We start from the raw sequence: 22,320 nt of genomic DNA, 5'->3' as shown, positions 1-22,320 counted from the left end.
CAGAAGTCCTGTGGATTGTCCAGATCCAGGCTGCCATGTTCTTTTTAGAGAGACAGGGTTTTCATCTCCAACTCGAGATGTAGCATTGTGTTTTTCTGAGCTCTACCCAGTTTGACCTTTGGGTGAATTTACTGGGATGACCATTCCCAGATTGTGGCTTTGCTTTAACACACAGCACAATGCTTTACACCAGCAAACTGCCAAAATTTACAGCTGGTCACACCTGCTGATGATCAATAATCAAATGCATTCAAATAGCAGCACCTGACTGCTACTTACCCTCTTAATTACTACGGACAGAGTAAGGGTGGATGTAGTGTTTCATAAGACTTCATAGACCCTGCAAAATCTCTAATTTCACAGGACTGTATGTACTGAACTGAACTGACAATTTGAATTCAGAATAAGAATACATTTACAAGTGAAGTCACTCTATTAACTGTCAAACAGTCCCGCCCACCTGGCCCCCTTAGAATGAGCTGATAACAAGCAATTAATTTAGTATATTTAATGAAGCCCTGAAAATTTTTACCTGAATACTATAAAATGCTACCTTAAAGTACTACATTAAGGTAGCATTTTGTGGTATGCCATTAATTTACAGTTTGCAGTTAGTGTCTACATGAACTGCAATCAAGTCGATTTGACATCCATCTAAAGGCAAAATATTTTTGTTCACGGCAATATTTTCTTTAATCAGATTTGACCATTATTATTATGCAGTTTTTCATTTCAACACTAGAAACACACCAATTTCATGTCTGTGACATGGAGTAACAGTAAAAAACATTGTCATTCTGGATGTTTTATCTGTTTTCTTATAATTTCACTGTGAAAACTACAAAAAGTGCATTTTGGGTAAACTCCCAAGGACCATATCACCCTGCAGGATATGCGACTTCTTAAACAAAATATAGCAAATTCTACTTTTTAGACATATACTTTGACACCAGGCTCATCCTTCATACTCATCCCCTTGCAGTGAATACATCTGTGTTTTATGTTGTTGTTGACAGTTTCGTCACATCAATCAAGGAATTACAGATCCTGAAGAGGTTAATCAAAGTCCTTCCAATCACAAGCACACAAAAGCATAAACCTACCGATCCTTTTTGTTTCGCAGTTAGTCGATTTTATATAACACAAATGCCATTTAGCTTAATGCTGGGTCTAGATACTTCTTCCTGCTCTTAATCTGTAACAACAGGAACCCTCCTTGTGCAGACACTGCCACAACAAAAGACATTTATAATAGTGTGGTGATTTGACAAGTTAGGTAACTGCAGTAGAGTTTCTGGATCTAATCTCTGGTTAAAGTGGGGAGTCACTGTGTACTATGACAAAATGTGACTGCGCTGAATATAAAACACCTCTGCAGAAGTCTTATCTTTTCTTACACAAGCATACTATTCAACAGAGTTAGAACAATCTCAACTCCTTCAGTAACATATACCAAAGTTCTTTGTTTAATTCACTTGTTCACTGTAACACAGCAGTTTGGGTTGGAACCATGGAGGAAACTGTAAAATTATGCTGTGACTTTTCCAGAACAGTTATAAATTTGGTGTGACTCATCAACAGGCTGGAAGGAACAACCTCGAGCTCTAAGGAAGAGGAGGGTGGAAATCTGAGGCTGGCGCTGACAGAGAAGCCTCAATAATCAGTGTGGCTCTGCATTCACAAGTCTTGTCACATTTTTTTTTCCTGTACTAAAGGAAGTCAGAGTTTTAGTTTTTCTCAACTTAATCTTATCCTCTGTCCCACACAGTAATACTGAGAACCAGTAGGAGTCCTTGAACACAATAAATCCCCTACCTAGAGGCAGTGACAGTGGGTTTCTCTTCTAAATACTCAGCTTTTGTTAAAAATTTTGGCTAATATAGACCAGGGAAGTATCATGTCTTTTGTTTAGTCAGTTGTGCCTGGCTGTGTTTGAATTTGATTGTTTGGCTCAGCACTGCTGCACTGGGCACTTCAGCAAATAAACCCACATGCTGTAGGTGCAGCCAAGACTAAATAAACCTGAGTGCCATGGCATAAAATTGTGTTGCTCCTCTGCTTAAATGTACAACATTCGTAGTATTACAAATAAACAGTGAGGACCCAGGTAGCTTTTCTATTCAGAACAGGAATTTTGACACATCAGCAGCAAAGATTTGTCTCTGCATTTAACCACAAACAAACCACTGTAGCCTATATATCATCACCACAACCTCTATAGTTAGTTTCTATTGCCTTTTCTAAATTCTTCATCTGCACTGGAGAATTAACAGTGTGCATGACGTAGCTCCTCAGATTGCTTGAGGTGCAGTGTTACAAAAACTGTTCTCCTAATTAATTGATTGGTCAGTCGGGAAATTAATTTATAACAGCTTTGACGTGCAATTAATTAAATAAGTTGCAAATGAATCAGAAAGGACCGACATATTTGAATTCTAGATTCAAAGTAGTGATCATAAGCATAACCTATACAATACTACACACCTGATTATTGATAATTAACAATTTAAATAAGTAACAAATTCAGGCCTGAACAAAATATTACATTTAGGTATACTTTTAATACAAAATTAGGAATGCGTTTGTTAGGTTATTTAATACAATATAATAAAAATATTTGTTTTCGATCATGGTCCATGCCAACAGTTTTTTGAATGTTAAAAATCATGGATAGGGACTGATTATTTATTCATTTACTTCAAGGCTGACTGGGGTTATTTTTCATTGTTAGCACTCATGAAATGTAGGTCTGAAAAGTGAATCAATCCCTAACCTCTGAAACCTCTGCTACTATCATGACATTTACAGGGTTGCAGACCAGAGTGCAATACAACAAAGTGAGATTAATGGGTTGGAGAATCAGATTTTCCTGTGTCCTGAAAGTATCTCTATTTTTACCTGGCTAAATCAGTGTGTGGTAAATTCAAGCTGAACACACAACCTGGTCGGAGCAGGTTATGTTCAGGGTTTTGATTTAAAATCATCTTAGGCTACCACGTTCTAATCATTTAAAAAAAAATTATATTATATTTTGAGCCCTTTTTTGTGCCATATTGATTCTGCGCTGGGAAATTGTTTGTCCAAGCTGTACCTTACTAACATCACAAATGAAGCGCAGCCAGTTTAAAGTTTCATGGCTCTAATGTGTCACTTTAACATTAAAAATAAACTGGCCACCCCCAAAATTTGCTGCCTCCCTCCCAGTGCCCCCCGCGGCAAGACTGTCCTGTGTTGGTAATGATTTTAATAAATTTGAACACAAGAGAGGAAGACACCCTACAAAGAGTTTCAACATGAACTTTATTCCAACATATACAATTTTTGTCATTATGTTCTTGACGATTTCCCGTTGTCACCCCTACTGCTGCGTCCGGTGCTACCCCAATATTTTTAGTTGCCCCCATATGGCCACCCCTATGAAAAAATTCTGGAGGCGCCCTTGCCGTGATTAAGAGGGTATGGCTGCTCTAACCATGTCTGGTCTGATAAAACAGGCAAGTTTAGCAGATGCAGGCTCAACAGCACTTTCAGATTAGCATCTGTGAGAGTGAAGCAGCTGTTTTGCCAACACTCCACTTTTTTTTTTCCTTCATATTTTAAACCTCCTGTGGATGTTGACAGTTGACCGTGTCTCACACTGCTCAACCCTTTTGATGATGTACTGCTGTGTTTCTCAGATACCTGGTCCTCACCTGATTTTCCTTTTTTTTTTTTTTTTTTTTTTTTAGCAAAAATGACATCACCCCTTTGCTTTGCCCATGGATTTATGGCTGCGACTGAAATGCATGTCTGCAAAAGTAAGTGCTAGTATGGAGGGAAAGAAGAGTATGGAGACGGACTGGTACCTGGAGGTGGCTGAGCACGATCCACGCTGCAGGAAGTAGGGAGACGAAACTGAATCCCTGTAAGGAACAAGCAACACTGGTTAGGCAGAAAAGATGCAGGGTAGGAACACAGTAATGCTCAACAGTAAATCATCTCGCCATATATATATATATATATATATATATACCTACCATAACAGACTAAGAATTATTGAAAATTGTTTACAGGATATTTTGTCTTAGTTTATGCAATCCTTAATTCAATCATTTACAGGTGATAAGAGAAAGAAACACAGGCATGCTCAGTTTACATCAGTGCTTTTGTTTTTCCCAATAGATCTAAATGCATTTGTTTTGCAATCATTTCTTATGAGTAATTTACATTAACAGTCCTGCTGTGATGAACTTAATGCTTCACATTATAAAGAAAATACATTTAAATGCTCATATTTGCTCAACTCTAACACACTGACTGTGTTTCTGTCTCAAAATGCAGACGTTCTAATGACACTGGCACAACTTAAACACAGTTTAATGGGCAATGCTCATAGGCAGTATTCCTTTGAGGAGTCAAAACCTTGTGTCTGATAACAAGGCTTTTATTGTCAGAGAAGAGTGAGAGTATATTAGGATAGACTTTGTTCTGTTCCATCTGCCAATATTTTATAAAAACATCTTTGTACATTTTAAAATGAAAAAAGAATGGCAAACGATGATCTGACGAGGGTAAACAAAAAGCCATTAAGCTAGATTTATTTGAGTAAAATTAGGCTGAAAAGCCTTCAAAGAGTCAATAAATATCCAGGCTATTAGGAATTTTGCCCATCAGTGTTGCCCGAATATCCTAACCATTTCTTAGGATCTCGTGATCTGTCAGTACTTATCAGGTCTGCGTTAACTTAAGTAAGTCAGTAGGCAAGTCATTAATGCATAAAAACATTCACTGTAACATGCATTATCTAAATCGCTACCTTTTCATATTACACATACTTAGAAGACACACAGAGCATAAATCATCACCATAAATATGAATAAGCAAGCCATATTAAAAAATCCAGGATGCAGTCAAATATTTTTGGATTATTTCAGTTAATGGTTTTCATATTATTTGATATTGAAGTAGTTCTTTCTGTAAGGTCAGCAAATTGAAATCAGACTGCTGAATTAGCCAATCCAGACTATTTACTTACACTATCAAAATGATGTTTAGATAATAAGGAAGTAAGATGAGATGTGCTGAGACAGCCAGACAAAGAACATGTTTAGACTAAAAAGTAAAGCAGTCTCCTATTCTCATTCTTAATGTGAAGACTGCCTTTGACTGATGTAGTAAAAAGCATTGCATGTTGTATTTCAGCATATGGATCTCTTTGAAGTTTCACTTTTGGCATTTTTAAAATTTCACACGAAATGGTTACGATCACCCTATGACCAAATGCGTTTCTGTTTGTATTTGATCTCATGAGTTTTAGTCACACTTTACATGAAGTGCAAGTACATGGGCACACATAAAAAACACTTATCACTACTTTACAATTACAATTAAATTAAAACATTTGAAATTAGCATATTTTGCATATGTGGTTCAGATTCCCAATTAATTATATCGGCACAATTAGGGAAAATAAAAGAGAAACCTTTTGTACTTGCATGGACTTTATGTAAAGTGCAACCCAATACTATTCCATAACAATAATTTTGGTGCAAAAAATATAACAGACCTCCACTCTCGTGCTTTTCAGCCAGACCTCTCAAACCTTTTGCTTCTTTGTGTTCAACACTTAAATTTCAGAAAAACCGTTGGGAAAAGTTCTGACAGTGTCTCCACTCCGTCCGACTCCCGCCATTTGTGCCAGAGGCTGTTCTTGCCATAGTTGTGGACTCAGACTGGCAAAGAGGCTGGTAAGATGCTGTTCTTACTCAGATCAGGGTTGTGGGTTAATGATATGCAATGACTGACGAGCTGTGTACATGAGCATGGGGGCTGCGGATGTAACAAAATGAAGGTGAAATCTTCCGTGTTGCTGTGTTTTATTTAACTCTAGCTATAGAGAGAGTTAATGTCTAGTTTTACTTCAGTTTGACAAGGATAATGATAAAAATGGAACTTTGGTGTTTCTGTTATCTGAGTAATTTTGTTTCAATCAAAAAGATTTCTTAAGAAATTAGAGACAAGCGCATACTTTATATGGAAAACTAGCAAAAAGTACTTTCTGTTTTACATAACAGCATACATATAACATGTAATATAGAACTTTTTTCCCCCTAAAGTTACATGCCAGTTCTTTTGTGTATGCACTTTGACTGAGCCAAAATAAATAACTGTGTCTGGCAAAAGGAACAAGGAAAAAAAGAAATAGAGAATTTTCTTTTCCTTGTTCCTATTCAGGCCCTATACTCTGTCCTGTGTTTAAACCTGAATATGGCACTGGTGTTTTGAAAAGATGGAGTGGATTGATTGGTAAATGGATGACTGAATGGATGATTTGACGTAGGACAACTAGTTATACCTGAGGGTGTGTAGAGGTCAATTGCAGATGATTCTATTGGGTTTACAAAATCAAAATGTTTAAATTTAAATTTGTGTAGCCCTTTCTTTTACAATAAAACAAACATGTTGTTCATTGCCACATACATATATACATACAGTGGTGATGCCCCCATGGATGCAAGGTGGATTAACCTTGTATGTATGAGTATTTCAGAACAAACCAATACAAATCAATGGCCTAAACTAGCATCTCAGCACTTTTTTCAGTGTAATACCCCCCCCCCCCCCCCCCCCCCCTTGGCTTTTAAAACCAAAGTAAAGTTACTTGTACACTGTAAGCTCAAAGATGTTGTCAAAAACAAAGACCAACATGAGAAAAATTGGAAAAGGGTTTCCTGAGATTAGGTTAGTATATTTTGAGTGTGCAAAGATAACATGCTGGACTAATGTTGGGAATTCAATAGCACTCCATCTAAAACGTAAGTAGGCCTATCCTGGACGCTGTACTACAAAGCAAGATAAACATACCCAGGGTATGTTAGCTGGCTTCACTTACCCTAACATCAGTACAAAGGTCAATAAGTTGACCCAGGGTTTATCAGTCTAGCTACAATTGTATATATGACCAGTGATAAACATGGCTAGGTAAACTGGCAGTGGAGCAACAGACTTTTCAAAAGAAGATAACACTATTATTGGAAAAATATGAAGAGGTTAAATATACAAATAGATCTAAAGTAACAAAGTTATTGCAGACAAATGACCAGTATGAGAGTCTAATTGGCTATATCAATATAGGTTATCTATCTGAACCCAATAAGGAAAGTCTGCAGATATGCATTTTTTCAGCTGCAGCCCTGATGAGGTTCAACTATAGGAGTAAAGGCTTGATATTATGCAATTCAAGCATAGGCTATAATAAATAGGTTATAGGTTATAATAAATCCATGAGTCCAAAAATGCACCCTGTTATTGGATTGCATATTAATGCTTATAGAACAAAAGTTTTTTAAAAAAAAGAAAATTATTTGACCCAAACCGGAAAAAGCAAGGAATAAAGTTCCTTGGTTATTGGTTAGTGGTGACTTCATAGCTTTTAATCTGTAATCTTAAACAGAACCTGCTCCAGAGCATCTTAGGTCTGCAGAATTAGTTACCATGGGGATATACCCCTAACTTTATAATAGCAAAAACCCAGGGTTAACTCAGAAGCTACCTGGTTAAGTCCAAATCCTGCTTTGTATTACAGGCTTGTGGTTTATCAAAAGATTTATGTTTCACAGAAACTGAGAAGTAACTATAGGATATGACTGTTAGTGGGCTAACATGTTCTAGGTTTGCTACAGTATATCTAGTCATCTCATTATGAACAGAGAGTTTAAGATTACTCATAAGTTAATTTATCTACTGAGAGCCCCCGATTACAAGTTTAACATCTGTAGCCTGCTTGAAAAAAAATCCACTTTTTGGTATATTTAAAAATAAACATATCAGTGTCCAAAATACCCAAATCTTCTACCATGATGTGAGACGGTAGAATGCTATAAAATACCATTTACACCACCCCATTTAAAAGGAACATAGTGTCTATCTTTCCCTTAAAACTAATCCTAAAGCAACTGCTAAAAACAAGGGACTTTACTACACATTAACAAAGGTATATTAAGCATTGATTTGTGGTGGTTTGTAGAAGAAAGCTGTTATGCTGGTCAGAACCTGCCTTAAACACAGTGTGTGCTGATTTTACTCCCCTCGGTTTTCATAAAGAAAAATATATACAATGGTTAAAGCAAGAGGGTGAATCACTGCTAAAACTAATGAATTTAAACAGAACTGTAATATTAAAAGAAATGAACAAAAAAATTAATTATGGTCTTTGTTAAAAGGCTTCATGCACATCTCAGTTAAATTAGGAGGCAGTTGTGCAGAAAAGATTTTAAAAGTATGATATTGTTTAAAATTGCCAGTGGCTAACACTAGGCCAACATGTGGGTATTTTTTGTTATATGACAAACTTTTTTTCTTTTTTTGAAAAAGATCCAGAATATAAAATATAAAATCTTAATATAAAATTGAACTCTATTCAATTTTGAAACAGATGAAAACAATGAAATGTATTATACATACTTATACATGATGGCATATTTAACTTATGATATCTCATTTTTATCAAGTGAAAATGTTAATGACAGACAAAATGTATGAAAAACATAGAAAAAAGATAGAATAAAGCGGTTCCCTACCAGACCTACCGTACTCTCTACGCCCCCCAGCTAAGCTACGGAGGCCTAAAATGGGGGAAACGACAAAAAAGGAAAACAAACAAACAAACAAAAACAAAAAAGGTGATAGCTTAGTAGAAAAGCAAGACATATTGAGAGGGTCAAAGTAAAAGACACTGTGCCAGGCTTGTGTTGTGTATTTGCAGTGTGTTGAAGAGTATAGATTTTGGACACAAAAAAATGCTATCAGTGCCGTAAGGTCAGTCGCATCTTTGAACGCCACTGTAAAGCTATGATCCCTATTTTTCCATTTTGAATTATCATAAACATCATAAACATTTCAATCCATTGTTTTATATCAATTTATGAAAAATACATAAGGCCAATAAAAGTTTGAAATAAATAATCACAAGAAACACCACAATAAGCAAAAATAAAAGAGGAAAAAACGTATCACACAGTTTTCATTCATTTAACAAAATAAGCATAAGCTAACAAGTGCAGGCTAAACTATCATTTAAAAAGAATGCTTTCTCTTTTTTTTCTTTTTTAATTTGACAAAATCTTATTCACTTAACAATACAGTCTGAGATCCCTGAAAATTAGCTTGTTTTCTCCAAGACACCATAAATAAATGCAGGAAGAGAACACAGGGATAGAAAAAGATTTATATTGAAGCAGTATTACAGGTTCAGGTGAGATCAGATTCCATCCAAAAACCCCTGTCCCATTAACTGGACTTCACAGAGTTGGCACAGTTGTTGCATCATATCTCTGGATGACAAGGAAATGTAAACGAAAACTAATGGCAAAATTGACTACATATTGAAACATATTAGATACTGTAGACAGAATTTCTTACAAATAGTTATATATTTCATTACAGAAAATATGGTTGCATGATAAAAAATAATTGCAAATACCCTTTGTCTATTTCATCTTCGGTTTGTTTTTTTAATATGTATATCCTTCACATATATGATTTGAAAATATTATTTAGATCTGTATTTTTGCTACATTTCAACTTGCTTCAAGGGAAGGGTAATATCTTTGAGCAAAGTAATAAAATGAAAATGAATGACGGGATTAAACCTATATTTAAAAAAAATTGGTGCATTCCCTGGCATCAATCAGTCATGAGTTTGCAGTTTAGTTGTATATAGATCGAGAAGAATGTTAAGCATTTGTACAGCATTTCCAAATATATTATTGGAGGCCTATTTTCTAATTTGGCTGTATTTGGTAAAATTGTTATATGATTATTCAGTTTTTTGTATGCAGTGTCACAAAACATGTAGATGCTACTACATAGCTGGAATGTCATGCCCCCCCCCCCCCCCCCCAAAATAAATAAATAAATAAATAAATAAATAAAAAATCATAGATTCTTAGGTACATACAGGCTAAATTAGTAGAAATGTGGATGAAACTACTTTTTTGCAGCCAACACTTAAGGAAACCTTAGCGTTGCCCATGGCTCATGCAGAAATAAGAACGTTTTTTTTTTCCAAAGAGTCACCAATATTTTCTGAAAATGTGATTCCATTTCCGAAATTGATGACCGGCATGAAGGCTCAACATAAACGTTCATATCTAAAACTGTTAAAATGTAGCTACATACAACAGGAAACAAAGGACTTGCATAGAATGAATGAACGCAGATTGGAGACGTCACGATTGGCCAGTCTTCAGCACCTTTAAATTAGTTTACATTCCCCAAACAATGGGAAACAATGTAAGAGAATACCACTGCAGTCCCCTCTTAAGCATTCAAAAAGCAGAATTATGAACACAAGCCTATCCAAATGTTTTTCATATTTGTACATGTATCTATATATATATATATATAGATATATATCTATATATATATACTTCATACTAAAATGATTATAGGCTAAATGTTGTCACAGTCATAAGCCTTTCACTGTAATCTTTTATGATTTCATGATTTAATTATGCTAACCCAACCTGTAATGGTCTGCAATGAAAATTTCAACGTCTTATGTTTAGGTTAAAGCTAAATTAAATAAGTTACAATGTTTTAAAAATGTATAATCAGTATTGCAAATAGTAGACAATCATAGCAATACACTTGAGCTTATCCGTATATGTCCTAATAAAACCACAACTTTGGTTACAAACATCCCCATCTACAGATTGAAATTTAGTCAGGTGTTTGAGCTCAGGTTTAACAGCTTGCTGAAACAGGTGTAGGATACTCCTACAGCAGAAACTCAAAAGGAAATGTTTGCCTTCCTCCTTTTGTGGCTTCAACATTAATTCTGATTCACCTTTGTTACAGCCTTTGTACAACTGTCAGCTTATCAAAATGCCGCTTTTTCTGTGAATATTATTATTTTTTTGGGTCGCGCAAAACAGGAAGAAGAACCACTCTCTTTATAAATTGAGAGATGATGCCTCATCTTTATTTAAAGTCCTTGCTGAAGGTTCACATTTCAGTCGGGTTTGATACATATAGGCTTCCGGTGGTCCTGTGCTGCAGTCCAAAGATAAGTCCTGTCAAACTTGTTTGCTGTTGGACTCTTTTTCCACACCTTTCAGTATTAACTTTGGTATGCCTTGCAGGTATAATGTGACAATGGAGGGGATGAGGGCAATATCAGTGGCTAATGAGCAACTATTATTTTATAAGTAAGAGGCAGAATGAGCAGTTAGCCAAATAGAGCAGATGATTCTGGGCTCCCACCCATTAGGGCTTGACAGGAGCCCAGCTAAGCCATCACTAGTGAGGCGGTGTTATTACATTCAGTGGCACTATACTGCACCTCTGGGGACATATCGAAGAGGTAGAGGCCCTCAGTGGCTCTGATTGTCTACTTACAGGGACCAGTGTTTCTCTGTTATAGTGATGAACAGCCTCAGCATTTTATCACTGGAGAAATATGATAGGATTTAGATCAAATACATGTTTTTTTAGAGTTAAAATAAAATAAATGTGACTAGTTAAGACATTTTTCATAACAGTTGAAGAACATTCACTTAAAACAACAGGTGAAACACTGTTATGAACTTCTGACTTCATCATGATGTGCAAAAAACAGTGGGGTGATGAACAGGATGAAACAAATAAAGATGGACATTGAAGACTGGTAAACGTGTGTTTGGTTTAGAAACCCAGTTACTACTTTAACCCCTCTCGGCGCTTTCAGAACACAGTATGTTTGTAACTGCAAACAGTACAAGTATTGAATATAAGTTTCTCTATTTACAAAATGATACATTTATATACATATACAGAGTTTCAACATAAATGCCGTTTGTGCAGGAATGAGTTGAAGCCAGTACATTCAAACTTGATAATTTCTGTGAATTCCCCTTTACTGTTTTACGCTTTGCTGGCTGTTTGACTTCATAGTCAATCAGAATAATTTATCGTAAACAATTCTGGTCAGGGACTAGGTCCTCAGAGCCTTGAGACAGTGCAATCCATACAGTGTTCCAGAGAATAGGACTTTTAAACAATTTATGGGGGTTATGACAGATTGTTTTCACCACTACCTGCTGTTTCCTAAACTACTGTTTGATCTTTATGCTGCGTGGTTCATCAGTTCACCACTGAAAATATGCTCATATGTTGGAAATTAAAAAGAAAAATGCCCATTTCAACTGGAACTGGCTACAAAATGGAAGAAGGCAATGGCAAAGGAATGCTTTGATCACGATAACTGAAACATAAATTATATATCAATATATCCTTAAATAATGTATTCATCTTTAATGCATTCATTAAAAAACTAGGGTTTATAAAGTTATTCACAGTATTTTTTCAGGTGCTTAAGAGAATGTTTCTACATGAAGAGAAACTGGAATGAACATGAGCTATTCAAATTCATGTGCAGAAACAGACTGAGATATGCGTCACCTCACATTGGCTGATAGTTGAGTTATATTGTTGAATATCCCTCAAATTTCCAATCATGATTACTTAAATTGGCTTTTTTGAGTATTTAAGACAGCGGAGGGAAGATGATGCTGCACTCGTTGGCACTTGAGGATCTGAATATCAGTCACATTCTCCCTCAGATTATGATGTCACCTCATTCTGGTGTGAAACAAAATAATTACTTTGTTCGATGGCTAAGCAAGACACTTGTTAAAAGATTGCTTGAACAATAGTGAAACCTGTTCAAGAGATGACAGACTCTGTGTCTGCATAGCGTAAAGGGACATCTAATAACAGCATGGTTCTGCTCCCCTTTTCTGAATTTTCAGGTTTTCAGCCCGTTTTCCTTATTTCATTTTCCAATTACATGTATGTATGGCTAAAATGACATAGACAGGTATGACATGGGCCCACTGGTGTACTTCCTGCTCCACAGTTCTAGACTGGCGCTTCTGTGACCACCCGTGTGGCCAGTTGTGTCTGGCTGCTTATGAGCCTTTTGCTTTTTGATGATCTCCCATGGGAAATCCTCTATTGGAAGTGGGCTGGCAGGGCTGCCTGAACCCTCTGGCGTGCTTTCAGGAGTTCCCTCTATAATCTCAATTCGAGGTGGGTCCATCAAATCCATGATACTGAAGGGTGCTGGCTCGGGTTGGCACATCACTGACTTGTCCTCTGTGTTTTGTCGTACAGCCCAGCTTGAGCCTGCTTGAATTCCTATGGAAACTCTGTCATCTGTTTGTGTGGTGCTGTCGCTGCAGGGCTCCCGGCACAAAGTCCACATATTGTAGCACTGAGTAAAGTTGAAGAAGTTGCTGTTGAAAGTTTTTAATTCCCCACAGACATCTCTGCGCAGCTCTGCTAGTTCGTAGCGCATTGCAGAGATTTCATCCTTCCACTGCATGTTGAAGGCAGCGACCATGTTAGCAGACTCCTTAAAGGCCTGAATGGCCTGAGGAACCGGTTGCTCAGAGGTGGCTATTGGTGAGGCGGTAGGGACCCTGTATGAAGGTGGAGGTGCCGGTGGGATCGAGATGGCTGTTACCGTGGAGCTAGTACTGTGCTGGCTGCGTGCAGCAGCAGTTTCTCTCTCTAGCCTCTCGAGCTCCGCATAGGCAGAGGAGCTAGCACCATCATCATCCTCGATCATGTCATCATTTAGTAAGGATGTTCCATCCAATACATCATATCCCTCTGGAAGAAAAATGTGAATATGCAAACAGAAGGACATTCAGGGTGAAAAGAACAGCTGGAGTGGGATTTGACTGGGATTCTGATCTACAGTATAACACATATCTATGGAAAACATACAGTATGTGAGTGGAAAGTTCCAAAGATGTACAAGCTCTGATCTATTGATTTCCCATTTGGTTTGATAGATTTAACGTTAAGTAACGCATCTGCACCCACCACAAGCATTAGAAATGTGCACGGCTAAGTTGTAGGTGAATATCGGTCAGCCAAAACCTGCTTAAAAATGCACCTTTACTGAAATATGGTTTTCAGTTCTTTCACTCCACAAAGGCAACGATTATGACCTAACTCACATACTGCAGGCTTTTCACAATGTTTTTACACTGCCTTCTCAGTCATCTCAAGGCTTCTTTCCATCTTTTCACTGCACAGCACAACAAAGAGTGGAATTAAACATGAAATACATCAATCATTATCAAATCATAGATTCATTTTTTTTTCTGAGAACCCTTTCTCAAACCATGTCAAATGTTTCTGACTTACTTAAAATTTGTGCAATTTTGTGCAAAAGAAAAGATGCAAAGGGAGTAGAAGAATCACAAGAAGCAGATATGAACCCTATTGAACATATCAGGTCCGAGGTGGCTGATTTAGACCATGTGAAATATTCAAACCCGGTGAGGGCTGCACCAGGGAGAGGCTGCAATCCCACAGTCCAAGACAGTTGACAAAATCACTGCCAAGAGTTAGACTCTGCCACAAGTGGCCTTTTGAAAAGAAGCCAGATTTTCATGAAAGAAAAAAAAAAAGTTCACACATGTACAACAGGTAGATGCTGCGCTCACAAATGATTGGAGACAGTGGCAATGCGATAACATTCACTGCTATTTTATGCTGAAGCATGAAAACATTCTGAAGAGTCTGGGCAGAACATACCGCATACATTTACACTTACAATGTGGTCTAAGAACACTTAAAATAGAGACGTGGTAAACAACTCACAAAAGCCAGCATCACATTCATCACTGTAATCAATATTCAGCGTTACCAGTGCTCTAAAAATAAATCAACATGTCTGAGGTTTTATGAGTTGTTTGACACCATGTTTGCTACTTGGGATAACATAAGGCGATATTTCTACCAACTACATATAAACTTTATCTGCTATTTTTACTGAGAAGGCAGTGCAAAAACACACATATACATAGATATATGTATGCGTGTCAACATTAAAATACCTGCAACAATCATCACTGATGCCTCCAGTTGTTCTTTCCCCTTGGTTATCCTTCAAGAGATGGATGGTCAAATGGAGAGGGGTTTGCTGTTCGTCTGCCCTACGGAGCACCATGGGGTCCCTTCCCCACTCAAGGGCCCACTAGCCTCAGGGTTTGGGTCATAAGTTGCTTACAGTTTAATAATAATAGTAATAATCTAGTACTGAAGACTAACATAAAAACAGGATTCCATGAATAAGCGATTCTCTCTTATTTTATTTTAATTTTATGGCCACTATTCACGCATAATTATAGTGCATCCCAAAAACAAGTAATATTTACAGTACGGGTTGTATGGGAGGTGACAGTACTGTATATTTTATCAGCATCCAGGGAGTCCTTTCGCTGCTACAGTCTTATATTGCATGTTGTAATCGATGCATTATGCTAATCTTGGTAATACAATTTCAGAACATAATGTACAGTCAACTGCTTGTTTTCGCCCATGTTGAGCTGACAGATTTGGAGCAGAGTTAAATGAATAGCGTTAAGCAAATAAGACGGTGGGATTGGAGAACACTCCTTTGTCCTCAGTACTTCTGTCACATCGTAGAAATCGTAGATGGAAACCCAATTGAGAATGAAAGGATAAAAAACAAAAACAAAAGTCCAGATTCAACAAGAAAACAAAGCCAACAAAATGAATAAAACTGCAAATGTCTCCAATATTAAATTGACAGAAAAGTGTACAAAAACAGTAAAAATCCAGGTAATCCATAATATTTAAAAAAATGCATGTAATTAGAGAAAAAAAATGTTTCAATAGGGTTCATAGCTTTACTCTTGCAGGCAAACACCAAATACACTCAGTGAGGGAGTTACCGCAAAGACTGTGCTTGCACAAAGAACCTGAAATGCTAAATAAAGGGACATATTGTTTGAACTGTGTCACAAAAAATCTTGAGATTATTGCATTTTTACATTGACATATCATTCATTGGGACATTTGTTAGCATTAACTCGAGTTTCATGCAACACAGTACAACAATACTGTTAGTAACGTTTTTTCTTTCAAACTCTAACATGTGTAGTGTAGTTTCTTTGTGCAACCAGCATGTAGGTGTGCATATGTACTAGCTGCTAAATCTTGTTGACTTACCTTAAATTGTTTGTTTTGTTTTTTTTTTTTACATTTTTTTATTTTATGTAGCCAATTGCAAGGTCCGTTACAAAGTTTGTGCTAATGGGGGGGCTTTGTCCAGTGTGTCCTTTCAAAAACAAGTATATCAGTGACCTACTGCTCCCCTGCCCCCTGGCCCATTTTGTTTTTCACCCCTCCCTAAGTAACTCACACGCTTTTCATAACACATAAATAACACCACACTTTAACATGCTTTGGTTCAGGCCTGTTCCTTTTAGGCATGCCATGTAATGTGGCTGTGCTGTGTTATTATACTGTGTACTATGGCCATGTGTTGCCGTTTTAATGATTAAAATGTAGCTCTCCCACCCCTATCCTAGATTAAAGCTCGGCAACACCACAACTGACCAATCAGAAGCTTGGCTAATGATGCATGACTCATGCAACGTAACACACAAGCAGGTCCATCTAAACAACTGGGAGTATGCAGTGGCAAAAAAACAAACACACGTACACCATAGCTTCCAAAGAAAATAACTGGAATCATTCAGCCCGGCATCTCTGAAGCTCAAGGGTTCCCCACTGTACATATTTAGGTATGTCAAGTTTGTGCGCATGTATAGGATATATGAAGATATGTAATCTAAGCCCTCTCTTATTCAGGGGGGGGATTGTTTTACCTGTTGTGGATCTGAGAGTTGAAGTGACAGTGGAGGATGTCATTGAAGGCAAGCAGTCGTCATCTTGGGAATAACCAGCCTGAATTGCACGGAGGTAACTGTGGCTTCGAGTGCGGAACGAACCAGGCAGGTCCAAGGCCTCCATGGCCTGGGATTCTACTTCACTAAAAACGGACTCGCAAACTGACTCAAACTGGCCATTGATCTCAGTCTCACTCACCTGAGAGACAAAAACAGGAATAGCAGTCCTTAATTTTTCCTCTTCCTTTCTCTTTCTCACTTTGATTCTTCCCCTTTGCACAGCAAATATGAAGGAGTGTTAGCATAAGGAAACGCCGCTGTCAGTTTCGACCTTAAACTGAATAAATGTCAGATCAAATGGGGAAAAAAAAATTCAGATGACAACAAAAAAACAATAAGAAAAATAGCCAGTTTGAGTTATAAAGCAATAAATTGATCACAAAAGACGTTCTATACAGTATACTGAATGCTAACAGATGGAAGATATCTAATAAGTCGTGGAAGTGCTTAGAAGTACAATAAACTGCTCTGTGTAACAAGATTCCTTTGTTAATGTCAAAATCGTGTACTCATCAAAGGGAAATGTTATTTTACAGCTAAGTGCTGAACGTGTCTCTGTAGTGTAGTAGTTAAAGCATTTGCCTAACCACCAATAGATCCCCAGTTCAATCCTACGAGGAGACACAAATCCCTTTGGGGCTGCGTCAGGAAGGACATCTGGCACGAAAACTCTGCCAAATCAAACATGTGGAGTTTACCTGTTGTGGAAACTCCTTATGAATGAGGGAAGAGATAAAAATAGCTTCTTTTTTTAGTGATACAAATTGTGTTGGCCGCATACTTTTGTTTATATTTGAATTATGTAATACTTTTTGTAAATGTTAATGTACTATTGAGATAATATTGCCTGTTCATTATTACTTTAGCCTTTACTATTTAAAAATGGGAATGATTTGCTATTAATTAGACCTTTTCCAGTAATGGAAAACTAGGTGTTAGAACGTAAGGGTGATGTTGGTTCAAAACGTGTATTTATTTCATCTCCAGGCCTACACTAGTACTGTAGTACATTGCTCGAGGGTGACAAAAAAGCCCTGTCAACCAAAACAAACGAGTTGGCATGCTAAAACAACACTAGGCTCAGTGTATCAGTAGCCTGTTCCAGATATCAAGATGCAAACTTGCTGATGTGACACTGATGTCCTAATTTAATAATTATGTGTAATTTCACATTTTTTTTTATGAGCAGATAACACTTCAGAAACAAACTGGAAACCATGTTGGACTGTGTCTGGAATTGATTTAGACATAAGCTTTCAGATAAATCATCTGTACCCAAACAGTAAAAGCAATAAGTTATTCCAATTTCGTTTGACTGATATAGCCAAGGCTTTGTCTACAACAGGGATGTCAAACTCGCTTTACATTGTGGGCCACACAAAGCCCACTTTGAACCAGTGAAATGCCCCTTTCTGTCAGTGTAAAGAGATTTAACAATATATTTAATCCCTGAGGTATCTTAATATTAGATAAAGAAGTCTAATTCAACAGCATGTGTCTTTTTGTACATAATAAAGAAATTGTGCTGTAGTTAATGAAAGAAATCACAGGAAAAATTCTAGTAGTTAATTTCCCAGACTTCCCTGTAAATATAAAACAGAAGTTTCTTGTTAACTCACTATAGACCCATTAGTCTACAGTAAATAGTAGATAGCGAATGTCATTTTATTTTTTTTTTATCTACAACTTATTCACTTTAGTGTGGTATTAATGACCATGTGGGAGGTCTTAATTGTAGTAGTAACACTTATAAAAGTACAGTAAAAAGTCCAAAATTCATGCCCTCCTTCATATTTTCCAAAGACATCTAGTGGGCCGGATTGGAGTCTGCAATCTAATAATCAGGGGACCTCCCTTGGGTGCTTAGTGCCTCTGTGCTGTCCTCAGCACAATGCTACTACATACAAACTGATATAAGCTCTCAGTGATGTGTCCAGGTGTTGCCTCTGTGTGATGTATGTGTTTGAGACTCACCTGGCTGACGCAGCTAGCCTGACTGAGGGTGCTGACGGCGCGCATGTAGCTCTGGTTGCGAGAGCGGAAGGGCGGGGGATGAAAGGTGGCGGGGTCCAGCGTGACACTAGGGTGGGGCTGTATATCTCTTGTGGTTTGCAAGTGGTAGCCCTGGCTGAACAAGGACAGGGGGCAGGGACAGACACGATTTCACAGTTCAAAAGCCACAAAGGTAACATCTGGAACACACTGTAGTTTATAAATCCGCTGGTTAGCATCTGTTGGCACGGCCTTATTTGTGATTAAATGAAAATGAACTTCTACATGATACCCCCTCACCCCTCTCATTTTTAAATATCCTCTAGTTCCATGATAAAACACTAGTTCATTCATCCCAAAATCATAGAGAGCATGCATAGCTAGGCTGTGGCTCTTATTAGGGAAACAGTGACAGCATGGAGTTACAGTAAGAGATTATTACATTCTCCACCAGAGGATAAACAAAACATAAGAGCTGTTTTGTTTGTGGACAAAAGCAAAAGTGATCAGTTCCCCACTGAGATGATGGTAACAAAATTAGCACTCAGTGGCAGTAGAGACGACGGATTCACGACAGCTCCCTAGCTTCAAGAATTTGGCTGCGTTTGAAAGTCACAGTGCCTGAAAACAAACAGTCACAGAGAACAATAAATTGGGGGGGGGGGGGGAAGCTGTGTTTCAGCTTAGGTAGAGCAATGACATCACGAATACGCCAATTAAAAAACACTCTGTATGTTGTTCTGGTTTAGCATGAAAAAGATACACATGATTACCATTTACCAGTGAGAGATCATTAGGAAATCATTAAATGGAGGTGGTAAGATCCTGAGAAGCGAAATCTATCTGTTCTAAAACAGCCAACTGATGTACCCTGTGCTTTAAAAAGTAACATCACCCAAATCATCTGGATAATTAATCTCAATTTGTCCAGTGCAGAACCTTTTGCAACATGTTATTTGTATGTTAACCCTGATTAGAATAATTATTAACAAAATACTATCTACCACATTTATATTAATGAGTAGATCACATTAGAGTGAAAGTGAATTGTAAAACTGTCAATAATTAAGGTTTGTTGTAATTGTAAAGTCAACACAGTAGTGCAGGAGTGTCTTGGGTTTGGCTCCACAGGTCGACTGGGGCCTTTCTATGTGGAGATTGCATGCTCTCCCTTTGTCAAAGTCTGTCTAGGATCAAAACACAGACATATATACTCCACACTTGGCTGGGTTACAGAACAAACCCGTCACTTCCCCCAAGGCTTCTCATCAAGCAGTGTTAACTTTAACGTATGCCCTTCCATGTGTCACCTCTCCTGCATTTGAACCGGCTCTCTTTCTTTCTTCTTTTGACAGAATTGTCAGCAATAGCGTGATGCGGCAATGCGGGGTTTGTGTATGGCATATCAAAAATTTATATCAAACTCAAAACCTGTTGGTGCCACAGCAATCACCAGAGCACGGCTGCAGCTGACCCATGAAACAGTTGTAGAAATACAGTGCTTGGCAGGCAATGCCTAAGACCAAAAAAGAGCCAACCACAGCAACCGTACAACCCAACAAAGGTACTATTGTTTTCCAAAGTAACTTCACTTGAAATCACCTGACTGTTCAATTTAGTCATATCTCTCAGGGACAGCTAAACAAAAAGCAGAATTAACAAACAGCAATTTTACTTTGACAGCATGTAGGCAGAGCAGTGAGACTGTTAATTTATATAGACGACTCTGAATGTTCTTCCTTTGAGCACCAACTAAACACAGCATGCAGCAACATTTCGTTAGCAGCAAGTGTTGCATCAAAACTCCCAACTTTCCACTTGTATTGAAGTATGAAAAAAACAACAACTTGTGTCCTCAGCGTTGACTCCAATAAATTCTAGCCAAGCAACAATTAACACTGAAATCCAAGCAGCTCAACTGGTCAACCCTGAAGCAACACCAGAGATACTGCTATTGATGAGCGCTGGTTTTGTCATGTAAATATTTGAAACTTGTGAAATAAAAGGGAAATGAATCACAGTGCATCATCTTACCTTTTTTTGAGTAAGACCTTAGTGAACCCATGATAAAAACTGGAATATTTAAATGAATACACAGCATTGCCGTGGGCACACTAAGTCAATACGTTAGGCAACCAGGCCTACCTGTGGGAGTCTAAATGGGGTCTCTGCATGGCTGATTTGAGGACAAGAGCATCTGACCGAATGGTCTTTTGTGGAGAGGTCTTAGGGCTGGTGTCAGAGTCCCCACTTTCATCATCCACCTCTCCCATTGCTTTAACATAGCTACTACTTCGCATCCGCCGACATGGGATCTCGTCATCCTTCTCACCTGGGTATCCACTCCACTCATCTTGGGGCACCTGTGGAAGATGGCACACCTACATTTAATACAATACAGACATTTATAACAATTAGGTTGAAGTAGTCCAGGATATTACTTGTTATTCCTGCAAGTCTGTGATAAAACGACGATGAGTACTATAGCAATATTTAGCCATGTACAAAATATACAGCTTTGACAGGGTTGTGGAAATGAAAGATATTTGCAAGTACAGCTTGAAAATTACCCAAATAAGTGTGAAAAGTGTATCAGAAAACATTCTGGCTATGAGTTTTTTAACCTAAATGGAAAAATCAAGTAAAGGAATTGTGTATCACAGTGATGCCAAGGATGTTATCAGTGAAAATATAAAGTTGTGAGACCGTAACATAAAGCAAATTTTTAAATAATTATAAAGATTTATCCAAGTGGTTTCACAACAGTGTACAAACGTTGGTCTCCAGCTGTACCTAATTTTGGGCTGATTAAGAAATAATAACTGGTTACTTTGTTACGTGGACTTGTCCAACTGCTTGTTAACATAAATATACAATCAGCCAACTCAGTGCAGTTCGGTGTATTTAGGCATGAAGAGATGGTCAAAATGTACTATTGGAGTTCAAACTGAGCTTCAGGAAGAAAAGTGATTTAAGTGACATTGAACATGGTCATATATTGGGATTTTCCCACATAAGCATATACAGAGATATGAGAAATAGTCATGATTTAACAAGAAGGGCAATTACGTTTACACACAGGACCAACTTTTTCCCTTAATCAATTAAACCATCATTTAAAAACTGCATTTTGTATTTACTCTGGTTATCTTTGTCTAATATTAAAATTTGTTTGTTTGATCTGAAACACATAAATGTGACAAATAAAACTAGGAAATCAGGAAGAGGGCAAACGCTTGTTCACACTGCTGTATTTCTTCTCACAGTTTTCCCAAAAGGGACATGTCAGCAGTATGCCAGCACAACAATCTAACTTCAGAAATATCCCAAAACTTTTTTTTCCATTCATAAATGTTTAGGTAGCCCAAAACTACCCAGCCCATCACTAAATTACGGGGTGAAATTCATTATCACATTTCTTAAAAGTAAAGTAAAATGGCACTTTACACGGTCAACATTCAGTTGAAGGGACAGGGTTCAGCATCCTTTTTAGCAAATTGCTCATAATGCAAATCGAAATGTGGCCAGATTTAAAGGATTTTTGGGAAGCAAATGAACACATTTGGCAAGGAAT

General features: G+C 37.5%; 1 protein-coding gene across 7 annotated transcripts in view; it reads right to left on the bottom strand.

Annotated features, from left to right (window-relative positions):
• The window catches only part of dlgap2b (discs, large (Drosophila) homolog-associated protein 2b), a 108,772-nt gene that overhangs the window by 18,561 nt on the left and 67,891 nt on the right, over positions 1–22,320 (bottom strand). For 4 of the 7 annotated variants that reach the window (XM_006792637.2, XM_006792640.3, XM_087852903.1 and 1 more), the window contains 5 exons: positions 20,892–21,109; positions 18,729–18,882; positions 16,674–16,893; positions 8,559–8,603; positions 3,846–3,902 (listed from right to left, as the gene is read on the bottom strand). In XM_006792637.2, coding sequence (XP_006792700.1) covers positions 3,846–3,902; positions 8,559–8,603; positions 16,674–16,893; positions 18,729–18,882; positions 20,892–21,109 — 694 coding nt within the window. Of the gene's footprint in view, positions 1–3,845; positions 3,903–8,558; positions 8,604–9,874; positions 13,636–16,673; positions 16,894–18,728; positions 18,883–20,891; positions 21,110–22,320 lie in introns of those variants that run through there. The other 3 variants (XM_006792638.2, XM_006792639.2, XM_006792643.2) reach the window with 3 other exon arrangements.

This window comes from Neolamprologus brichardi, chromosome 15 (assembly GCF_056152115.1).
Source record: "Neolamprologus brichardi isolate AB-2024 chromosome 15, ASM5615211v1, whole genome shotgun sequence".
NCBI lineage: Eukaryota > Metazoa > Chordata > Actinopteri > Cichliformes > Cichlidae > Neolamprologus > Neolamprologus brichardi.
Note: the sequence above shows the minus strand (reverse complement) of the source record. Positions and strands in the feature narration are given on the sequence as shown.